Here is a 12,012-nt window from a genome sequence, read left to right on the forward strand (position 1 = left end):
GCATGGGTTGGCCTATTTCTTCAAGTGGCATATTTTGAAATAAACAAGATAACTGTTAGAAAGAACAGTCAAGCCCTAAGGAAGAGAAAGAAATGTTCTTGTATTCAGTTTATTAGCAAGAGACAATCTCTCTTGCTCTCCATCTTTGGGTTCCCTTCTTGTGTTGAGGTCTGTGTTATTCATCTCTTTTGGAAGCAGAGACTCATCTCCTCTCCAAGAAGTCATGATGTGAGAAAATTAATATATTTATGATTGCATCAAGAGATCAGTCTTTAAAATGTACTAAATCTTCACAATCTCTTAATTAGAAATAGTGAAGGTTATATTCATATATATTCCTATGAGTTCAGGACCTAAGATTTCAAGAAAACCATCAATTACTGCAAGATGCTCAATAATTCACTGCAGCTGTCCATCCTAAATGTTCACATGGAGACCAAGACCTTTTGAGCAGATAGAAGTGCTCCAAATGGACCAACAGAGCAGGGGAAAATATGCTGTAGCATCATATGTGATTTGGTCAGCAATGGCTTTGAGCCAGAATTTTTTATTTTCTATATCAAAAAAGATTCCTGACCAGCCACTGGGCTTTGCATTGACCTCAGCTGCACTGACATAAAATTCATAATTCCTAATATCAAGGGGAGAAAGAATATGTGTGGGCATGGACTGCAGGGCTGTGACAGAGCCCCAGCAGCACAGCTACAGTCCCCACAGTGCAGACTCAGCACAGTTTGGGTACATGAGCTGGCCTTGAATACTTGACAGAGTGTGCTTTTACTCCCGATGCTGCCAATGGCAAGAAATGTGTGGGGGCAAAGTGAAGCAGCAGAGTTGTCTTTCCCTCAAGCCTCTGAGCATTCAGGGCAGTATAAACACCATCTGCAGTCCCTACAGGTGGTGAATCCCACCTATGTTCTGGGAGTATTTCAAAGACATTGGCGCCAGGTAATTCAATTTCTAGTAATTACTATACTGGAGACAATTTCCAGGAATGAAGTGTGTGTAAAGAAAAGGACAAAAAAGGGCACCGCCACTACAAACAGAGGGGAACTGAGGAGAAAATAACACTTTTAAACACTTTTAAAATTCTGATTTATTGGATATCTATTCTGTGTGAATAAGCAACAATATATATTTGAATCAAAATTATTTAATCAATTAATTGTGAGTTAAATAATTTTGTGCCTACCTATCTTAGAGTGGCATGTTTAACATTTATGTAACTGATATGCTTGATAAGACAATTGCAATGTAGATTCAGTGGCTATAAATTTTAAGAGAAAAGTGTTAAGCATATTTGCCTGGAAGAAGAAGAGAAAGAATTTTTCTGTGGGCCTTTTTCATGCAATCTGGGTTTCAAGACTTGAATTCCCTGGCAAAGGTAGTACAAATAAGGAGTAGGCATATGTGAAGGAGTAGAAAAGCTTTCCATATGCTGAGGTCTAATGAAAGCAAAATGAGATTGGTTAGAAGTTACTTGAGTTTTTCATTGGGAGTGAAGTTTGAAAGCTTGTTGTGCTTTGTAATGCCGTCTATTTGGTTATGTGGCTCGAAAGCTGTTTTTTGGATAGGAATAAAAAAGTCATGCTTCAGGACAAAACATGAAAGCAAATTATTATTATTATTATTATTGTGCCTACTGAGAGAACTTTCAACACTTTACATAAAAACAAACAAGCTTCCCACACACACATACACTTTAAAGCTTTGTATGTGAACTGTAAATTGCTGCCAAGGAAAGTGCATGTTTTTATTTTAGTTGATACATTTTAATTGGATTTTAAGTGGCTCGTGAATAAACTGCCTTACATTAATATATTGTCTCTCAATTAGAATGTATACAAAAATCTGAACTGTGAAGTGATGAGATTGATTGGCATTATTCAAAAGCTGAGAGATACAGCCTCTTTTCCGCAGTATTCTCCCCTTCCTTTTCTACATGTGTCTCTGTGATTTTCTACATGTTTCTGATTCAAGGGTCATTCCCCAACATTTTATGGTACCTTTTGATAAAATTGTTTTCTTGTTTAAACTGTTTTAAAACTTCACTATTTTCTACTGTTTTTCCTGAGATACTCTGGTTTGGTTTTTTTTTTTTTTTCAAGCAGCAGCCTGGGTGTAATCGCTGCTTTATCTGCTTGTGTGGGGTCTTGGGGAGAGGGGAAGAAAGAAGGGCTTCCATCCTGCCCTCATTCTCTGCTGCATATGCCAAGCATCCTGGTACAAAACCAGCTCTCCTCTCTTCTCCTGAACAGAAGCAGTAATTCAGGAGCAGGAGAAGGCACCCTCCAGCCCTAAGGAGGGCCTGAGCAGCATGGCAAACACACAAAATAGCATCATAAGGGTGCAGCTCTTTCCTAGCAGTTGTTCAGGTCTAAGTTATTTAATAATGTGAAGGGTGGTTCCACAGCTTAATGAGCTGTTAGCTAAATGACTACAGGTAGGCCTGTGAATATGCACAGCCACTCCCCTTCTCCTTTAATTATCCAGTTTTATCATGTTTTCCCATCTATGCCTCTGCTCTGCTTTTGAAGCTGGTTTTCTTACCCAGATGCCTCTGTCTCATCCTTCACTCTGCTGTTCCTGCGTGAAATGCAGATGTGTGAGTGGTACAGATGAGAGTTGCAATAAGCTGTTTTCTGCCTTTAGAAAGCAGTTGTTGCTGACAAGCTACCTAGTGGTTTTGCTAAATGCTGCAGGGATTGACATTTCATGTTTAAAAAATGGGAAAAATAGAAATGGTAGGTTTGCTTCCTTGCCCATGAGTAATCCCATTGATGTTCCACTGAATAGTCAAAGAATGAGAGCTAGCAAATTCAGATTACTGAATATTTATATTATTAATTCCTCCATTATTCTGCTAAGAAACAACAGAGCACAGTTTCTCTGAAACTAGGAGAGAATGCAGATTTGGTTTTCACTTAATTGGCTCTTTTGAGACAAGTCTCTTTGAGAAGCAGGATGTTGTTAGTCCACTGTGTAAAGACAGTGTAACAATACACCTAACACATAGTCCAGAAACAGCTGTATGCAGGGGCTTGTACTTGAGGGATAAAAATACCCTCATGGCTTTCAAGTAGAAATGAGAATTTATATAAGTGCAACTTTGTCAAGAAGTCTGCACTAGCACATAAAATTACTCAGTCATTGAAAATTTAGTATCAAAATGTCCAGTGGAAATAATCATTGTCAAGTCTGTTTTGATAGTCATGGTCTTCCTTCATTCTTAGAAAGCTAATAAAGAGTGAGAACAGGGTTCACTAGGCATGAAAAATACAGGATTTGGCTTAAAAATTGAGATGTAGTCAGTAACGTATAGTGGAGTTTGTTTTTCTCTTCCTGACACCAGTGTAAGTTTTAAGTACTTTCAAAAGTGTTTGTAATTATGTTAAATATTTGTAAGACTCATTTACCTAAAGAGGGTATCATATAAATGTAACAGATTACAAATTATCTTCACCTTTAATTGTCTGTTGTTGGGTAAGGTTCAAGTTTACAGGTGAGACAGTTCAGTGAGCTGTTAGTCTTGCAGTTGCTGTCTGTTGAAATCTTATCAAGAGTCTCATCACTGCTTAAATTCAGTCTATTAGCATGGAAAAGTAGTTAACACTCATCAAATAGTTGTGTAGTGTTAAGATTTTAAGAAAGAAAATGAGTCATGGTGCTCAGCACTGCAATGTAATTGGTACCTGAAGGAAAGTGTCAGGACAGATATTCTGTTCAGGAGAAAATAGTGGAAGGGAGTCCTTAACTATGAACCAGTTTCATCCTCAACCTTTGGAATCTTTGTGTTTTGCTTTGTGTTTCTAAAACAACAGCAGCATCCAAAACCTCACAGCAGCATTTCCCAGCACAGGCTACCTTCATGACGAGCGTCTTTCAATTTTCCTTGCAGGCTGACTTCAGTTTTGACTCAGGAGGGCATTTGTAAACATTTGTTAGTCCATTCCTGTCTGACATTTCAGCATATATATAAATAATTTGCTCAAAGCCTTTAATCCTTAGACTTTGCAAAGCAGAGGGTAGTTAGCGATGACGATGACGATTATCTGATACAGACAAGTGGACATTTCTTTAAGGATCAGGATCCTATGCAAAGCAGTTTTCACTCCTTGCATCATCCAATTTCCATTTGCAGTTTTGGCTTTAATTTCAGCAGCTACCTTGTTGTGTCCTTTACACAGTCCTGAAAGAGAGAACCAACCAAGGCCACTATTTCTTCAAATTATACCTATTATTGCTAAATGCAAATAGCTTTGCTGCTCATTTGCAGGTACATACTAGAAAGGAAAATCAGTAAAGAAAGACAGTATTTATTAAATGATTTTATGGGGAGGATCACTCAAAACATTAAATTTGGAAATTGTGAAAGTAGGGAACTGTGTAGTACTTCCCTTGTCCACCTCAAAGTGATGATCAAAACAACAAATACCAGCACGAGAGAAGGCCTTAGCAGAGTGCTGGAGAGCACTTAAATACCAAGGCAGATGTGCTTGGTACTAGCAATTTGCTTCAATTTCCACAAAATCTACCTTTTCCTTGAGGTGTGCCAAATTAACTAGGAGGCTCACATATCGAGCAATTGGACATTCCATGACACTTGCAAAAGGTCCTTTAAAATATCAATTAAAAAGTCACCAAACTTTTGCAGGTGAAGAGCAACTTTCTGTGAATACTTTCTGTATTTTCTGTTAATTTATTTTGTGGATTAATAGCTAACTCTGCTCCCATCCCTTTTATCTTACTGCAGTCTTTCCTCACCAGTATTCCCCTAGAATCCTTATCAGAGGGACCAGGCAGTCCTTGGCCCACTGCAGTTACAAGCAGCAGAGCCAGGGGCACATAGCTGCCTGGAATGTTTGAAAAAGAAGCTCTGAAGTGCTGGGAAGCAGGTGAAACTGGCTCCAGGTGTTGTGAAAGCCGTCTCAAAACTTGTACTGTGCCTAAGTTGTGGGTACTGTGCCCAGGGGTGGTCCTAGCAGGCAGAAACGTCTTACAAACTCATGACAAAACACTTATTCCTGTCAACAGCCCATCCCGCAACATTATTCTGGATAATAAAGCAAAGCAAAATGCTTGGTTGAATTTTACAAATATGCAGGTGCTGTCTTGGTAAGATTTCTCTGGTAAGGTATATGGCTTCTTGAAGTTCACATTCATATGAAGAGGGATATATATGAAAACAAAAGCCTAATCATAAACTCTAGTTTTTCTTCATGGAGATTAAATCTTTCAGAAAATAGCCTTGACTTGAAAAGGCGTCTCAAGCTGAGTTTTATTTTGTGAACCTGTTGCAGTATCATATTGCAAAGGATGAGGCAAATACTTAGTACACTTGCATGTTCAGTGATCTGTTGGTTAAAGTAATTTCTTTTTGTTGCTTAAGAAAAAGTACATCTTTTAAGTCTTTGTTAATAGTCCAAGGCTTTCAAAACACTTAACAAGCCTGGCATTTGCAGGCTGGTAATATGTTTTGCATAATATCAATGGCCTGTCTTTGTGGCCCATGGGATAAGGAAATCTTTTTCTTCTTTGTGATGCATTCCCCAAGATAATTACAAGTGGAAACACTTTTTGTCTTCTGAAATCTTAATTCCAGCAGCCCAGGTGTTTTGATGAAGCTTCCAGTATATATCTAGCCAAAACAGTTTTACAAAACTTCGCTGCATTTTAGTGGGAGAGTCATTCGTGTTTCTTGTAACTCTATGGAGGAATGTATTGCTGGAATATATTCAAACAAATGCAAGAAATGCTGTTTGATCTCTTCAGATGGTTAAATTGTGATTCCTGTTAGCACTGCTTTGGCTTGGTGCACCCTGTTTCCTAGTCAACTGAGGATGAAGTTGGAAGAGCTGGCAAGGCTATGATATTTACATAATGCCTTTTTTTCCTGTGAACCCTGAATGTGGATGGAAACAGCCTCTAATCTTCTTAGTGATCTAAGCAAAGATTGAATGCTTTGGGTCAAGCCGGGGTTTTGGATAGGCTCAGTTAGAAAAAAGAAAAAATCAGAAATCCCAGCTCTTCACAATGATTGCAAGTAGAAATATTTACAGAAAGCTAGTTAATGTTTCAGTAGTTGATAATATTTTTATTATTTCACAAGTTTGCAAAGACCACATAATCTGTTTTGAGCCATACTTTTTGAGACTTCTTGGAAGCAGAACAAACAGGCCTTGTATTAAGCTCTGGGCACTGTTCAAGTTCATTCCCCTTAGGGTAGTTTTAAGTTGTATCATGAGGGATGAAAAGACAAGTGTCAGAATAAGAATACAACCTCAAAATGACTGGAAAAGACTGCATATATGATCTTAATCCTTCCTGCACTACTACCACTATGACATAGTAAAAGGAGTAGTTTATTAGATAGCTGTCCTTTCATATCTCAGTTATTAAAACATACTGACTGGGATTTTTGTTGTGTGTTACAGTAACATAGCTTTTCAAACACTACTACCATAAACTTAAAGATTTTAAATGTTTTAAGTGGATAAGTATCCTGAACTCAGGCTAGAAGTGACATTTCATGCTTGATTTGCCTTGCCTGCCTAGATTTTGTGGTATTTCATGCAGAAGTTACAGCTTGTCAGGCGTTCTGAACCAATGTGCAAGTACAATACATTACAATGAAGGGGGGAAAAAAATCAGCCTGTCCTATTTACATTTTCCTTTTTCTTCAGGCTTACCTTCCCTAATCCAAAAAACTCATGTTGAGTTGTTTGACTTAATATTACCACAAGAAGTTTTATTATGTAATGCATCTTCACATAATATAAGATCACTCAGAGAATGATTTCACAGAACATGAAAGTTAGTAGGAGCTGCTGGCCCTCTTTTAATACCTGCAGCCTAATGATTGCAAAGCAAATGGTCAGGTTTTATGTGATTGCTTCTGTAACTTCAGTTCAGCAGAAGGTGGTTTTTTTTCCTTTACTTTGTGTTCACTAATAGAATCAATATTACAACCATTCCCTGCTTGAACTTGTCACCACTGCATTTCATTAACTTCCTCAATATTTGATGCAAAATGTTTCTAATTAACATGCCTCTGAATAAAGAAAAAAAGGATTCTTAAAAACCTGTGTGCAGTCTGTATAATAATAAAATTTTATTCTCAGCCATGAAGACTTATAACATTTTATGACCTTTTTCAAAATTGCTGTTTCTATTTTTTTTTTTTTTTTTTGGTAAATAGTGTATTTTAGAATGAAACCTTTTTTTCTGTACTATAATTAATAACTAGAAAATTAAAACATAGTAAGGCAAGTAAGGACATGATTCATTATTGAGAAAAAAGAGCACAACCATACTCAGAACTGGTCTAATGTTCTAATATTTTCATTAAAGGAAGTGTTTAGTAGATTCTATATTTTTGGTATGTGCTATCGCTATTGCTCACATTAGGCGTGCATCTGTTTGGGTTTTTCTCCCTTTATCTGCCAAGGAGATGATCCAATTTGTTAAAAAGGAAAAAAGGAAAAAAAGAAAAGGGAAAAAAGGGAGGAAAAAAGGAAAAAAAGCAGGGAGTTGGGCGGGGGGGGGGGGGGAAAAAAAGAGAAGAACTTGGGAGACATATGTCACTCTGTCCTTGTGATTATCCAGAAATAAATTTGAAGAGTGTGAGAAAAATTTGGCCATCCACTGTAAAACAGCATAAAATTTGAAGTGCAGGGATCAAGGGCAATTTCATGAACATGGCTGTCTTGCATTTCCTCTGTGGAAGGAAAATATTTAGGAAGGAATAAAAATATACACACACATATATATAAACTTTCTGTATGCATATTCATTTTTACAACTGAAAGGAGATAAATACATAGGGGTAATCAGAAGAGGATATTGCAGGAGTCCAAATTGTGCTTGTAAAGGTTTATCAAAGGAGTTGACCAAATCTGACCACTGAGCTGTGTATTGTTATTCTAATGGGAAGACATAAAAGATAGCAAGGGGGCCTATGGCCTCAGAGAGCAACTTGTCAATGAGATTGAGGCAGTCTAAATCTGTTCAGCCCTTCCTCCCTTTTCCCACCCTGGCAGTATGTTCTCCTTGCTCCTTTTGGCCTTCACTTCTGTGAGTGTGTCCATGCCATGAAGAGTAATTGTCTCCTGCTCCACTTCCTTCACATTGTTAATTTTTGTCTGGGTGAGTAATCCTCTGAGTTAGGGCATGAACTCCCGTGCCATTATAAGGGTATCTGTGGATTGCTACAGCTGGAGGCCACAGGACCACACCTTTTAGTGGCAGTATGGATTTAAATCAAATGGAAAGCAATATGGAAAAGCAGCCTGAGCTTTACATGCATCGTGCCCCTTATAACCACAGAATTCACTGTAATAACAGGAGAGATTTAGACAAGTATGCCACTAGGCTAATTAAAGGCTCTTCTGCTAAAGAGGCTTTTGTCTCAGGCTTTAGTTCTGGAGATCTGAATGTAACTATATATATATATATATAAAATAGTTACAATAGAACCACATAAACAAGACCAATTTTATGGCCTTGGTTAAGACTTTATTTTTGCATATATACCAGTATATGGCCATCCATACTCAAGTTTCAGCTTTAGGATTTTTGAAATTTAAAAGTGTTAAGAAACAGATTACAGATATTCTTTTATTCTGTCTATTTTCAGCCAATATTTCCATGAAAATGATATGTCCATGAAGCTGGATGTCACTCAAACTATTCAGGTTCTCTGTTCGAAATGTAAAGGCTGGTTTCAGTGAAGCTTCTCTTGTTGGAAATGGGAGCTGCATTTTGCTCTAGAAGTAATGCTGGAATCACTGTTCATCAGTAACTGTGAATAATTCTTAGTGATTTGAATAGGCTTTCAGAGTTTGACAAGTTTAGCCTATATGGAAACACCTGTAGGATTCCTTTGCATTAGCTATGCCTGTGATTAAAAATGTTCATGAATGTCTGAGGTAAAGCAATAAGCCTGTGCTTCCATAGCTCTTGCTGATTTTTAAAATCTTTGTGCTGCTTGAAATAAATCTGATCAGAGTTTCAGCTTGATTACACTGTACGTTTTTCCTTGCTTCACCTTCCATCCTTTCATAAACTGCTAGGGATGCATTTCTCTTCTTTGTTCATAGGAATACTTAACACTTACTGTTAAAGCTGCTTTGAATTAAGTATGTTTTCCCAAAATTTGCTACTGCAAGGTGGCTTGTTTTCACAATTATGACAATTATGTTGAATTATATTGTCCCTCACCCTTTTTTTTTTTTTTTTTTGGTATGAAAAGGCAGTGTCTTGGTTTTCTAGAGCATGGTCTACCAGTCCCCTTACCATTCTTATAGTACTCCTCTCATAAAACAAATAGGAACAGAAGGTTTAGAAAATACACCCCAATTCCTGACTAAGCTTAAATGCCTCATGGATGCTTGTGCCCTTGCTATTCAGTTGCATTCACTTTCATGTTATCTCATGCTCTGTAGCATTAATGAGAGCAGTGGGGCATTGTTTTGATCCTGTTATTTATTTTTCTCCCTAGTTGTGTGCTGCCCACCTGCCAACGCGATCGGAGGCGCCCAACCACTACCAAGCAGTGTGTCGGGCTCTGTTTGCTGAAACAATGGAGCTCTACACTTTCCTGGCCAAAATTAAAAGTGCAAAAGAGGTAAGCAGTCTGAGAAGCTTTTCTGCTTTTGAGCTCATCACCATGTGAATTTGGCTTGCAAAATCACTTCTGTACCCAGCCAATAGGGAATGTCAGATGCTTGAGGAGATGATCTGTAGTTTTCAGGGTGTACTCTTCTTCAGCTGAGGGTTTTTTTATTATTTTGGCATGTAACCATTTACATCCCTCAGAATTTGTTACTAGTTGTGATTAGTGTGTTTGGGAGTAAAGCAGATATTTTCTTGGAGGGTAACACATTGCATACATGTACCCATTCCAGCATGCATATATGCAATGTATTTGAATCTAAACTCTTCTCTGGTGTTTTGGGAATGTTATGAAATGTCAGAGCTTTGCCTGTTCTTCCTCAGCTCCTTCCCATGAGGGAATTCTCTTTGCTGAGAATTATCTGAGATTCTTCTTGCTCATATTTTGTCCCCAGTTAGCAGCTTCTCTTACCTTTTGCTGTATGATTGGTTTGTTGTCTGTCACATTGGTTTCACAGCAGAGCCAACTTTAAAAATAGAAAAATTTTCCCTTTCAGGTCACAATGCTTATGTTCACTGCTTGTTTGGCTGTTATTGTTGGCTGAAAGGCCATCCTGTGAACCATTGCAATTAATGGGTCTGGCTGAAGAGTGATTTGAAGGTTGACACTGCAGATAGTTTCAGTGATCTGGCCTGCAGAATGGCCCCGTGAACAATTGTATTAAAACAGTCTGGGTGCTGGTAACATTGGAAAACTGGTGGGTGAGAGGAAGGGCAGGAAGGGAAACTCATTTCTCAAAGCTGGTTTCTTCACCAAAGCAAACTTGTCAAGTAGCAACACTTTTATAATTTTTTTTTCCTTAATAAATCCCTGAATGATTTTCTTTTCTTTTGTAAGTCAAGATCTACAGTACCTTTGAAAAGCAGGATAAGATTTTACAGGCTGGCCTAAAAATTTTGCTGCTGAAAAAGGCAGAGCTGTTCCGCCCACTCACACGTACTCCCACTGTTTTCCTTCTTCTGGTTCTAGGGAATAAATGCACTAAATATCAAGCAAAACAAAAAGTAAAGGAGTTACTCCTTATCAGGTTAATGAGCTGAATTAGCTCATTAATGGGTCAGATGAGCCTCAGATGAGTACAAGAGAGCTTTCATAACGTTGATGGTGGAAGATGCAAACTGCTCAGAGACATAAGGGGCTGCTGCTCTTTCCTTCCTTCCTGACATGCATCATCCAGGAGGGAGAATCCTTCTGAGATGTTTTTCTGCTGCATAGGGTCACATTTCATCTCCACTTCTTCTCCAGTCCTATTCAAACTGAAAGCAATTTTTAAACTAAAGCAGTGTCATACAAGGATCATTTTGGCAATGTCAGCATGGCTAAAGAGCCACTTGTTTTCTGAAGTGCCTGTATTATGGGACATCTGCATCCAATGTCCCTGATACAGGAAGCAGCCAGGATACAAGATCTCCATGCTGAGGCTGTCTCCCAAACCTTGACATCATTAATTTCACATCTTGGCTTTTAACTACCGGATATATTAAGCTGAGGGACCTGTGCTGGAAATACCTCACTCAAGAGCTGTTACAATGTCCATGGTGAGGCCCAAAGATAGCACTCTTCAGAGTTCTTGTTTCTCATCAGAGAGGAATTATGTTTCCAATAGTTCTCAAACACCCTGGCCACAGAGAGCAGTAATAGGGCATCTTTGTTGTCAATGTCAAAATAAAATATTGTGGGCTATAACCATTTAAAATCATATCTTAACAATAATATTTTAAAAATTATTTTAAAAACTGGAAAGGCATTTTGAATTTGCAAATTACTTAATCACCTTATAATTTGGCATAAAAACCCAACAGCATCTGAACACACCATAGAGAATACTGTGAGTTAATCCCAAATGAAAGAAGCCATTTGCCTCTCACAGACTATTAGGCATTGATTCAAAGCACATTTAGGTCAAAGGAAGTAATCCTTGTGGATGGAATTTTGGCCCTCCTGAATCAGTAAGACTTTATTGCTGCACCTAACCAAGGCCAGAATTTTGACCTTTTGATTTCATTTTACTCGGGATCAGTCCCTCAGTAGGCATGTAAGCAATTACCAAGAACATCATCTTGGAAGCAGCTTTTGGAATCTGAATACTTTGGGTTTATGATGTGCTTGGTTCTTGGTCATAGCTTTTATCTAACTATAGATTTGGAAGGTATTTAATTTTGAAAATAATACAGTGTACAAAACAAAAAAAAGGTATGAAGCAAATATGAGGTGGAATGCTGTAAATCTTGTTGCACCCTTTTAAAATGACCTTTATAGTTTATACTTGAGGCAAGCAGGGATCATATGATCACATTACTGTGCCAGTAAAAGCTGTGCTGTTGTTTACATGCTCTTCT

General features: G+C 38.0%; 1 protein-coding gene across 1 annotated transcript in view; it reads left to right on the forward strand.

Annotated features, from left to right (window-relative positions):
- The window catches only part of SPIRE1 (spire type actin nucleation factor 1), a 126,019-nt gene that overhangs the window by 67,996 nt on the left and 46,011 nt on the right, over positions 1 to 12,012 (forward strand). Inside the window, exon 4 of the mRNA XM_041477761.1 lies at positions 9,500 to 9,625. Coding sequence (XP_041333695.1) covers positions 9,500 to 9,625 — 126 coding nt within the window. The remainder of the gene's footprint in view (positions 1 to 9,499; positions 9,626 to 12,012) is intronic.

This window comes from Pyrgilauda ruficollis, unplaced genomic scaffold (genome assembly GCF_017590135.1).
Source record: "Pyrgilauda ruficollis isolate IOZ18807 unplaced genomic scaffold, ASM1759013v1 scaffold41, whole genome shotgun sequence".
NCBI lineage: Eukaryota > Metazoa > Chordata > Aves > Passeriformes > Passeridae > Pyrgilauda > Pyrgilauda ruficollis.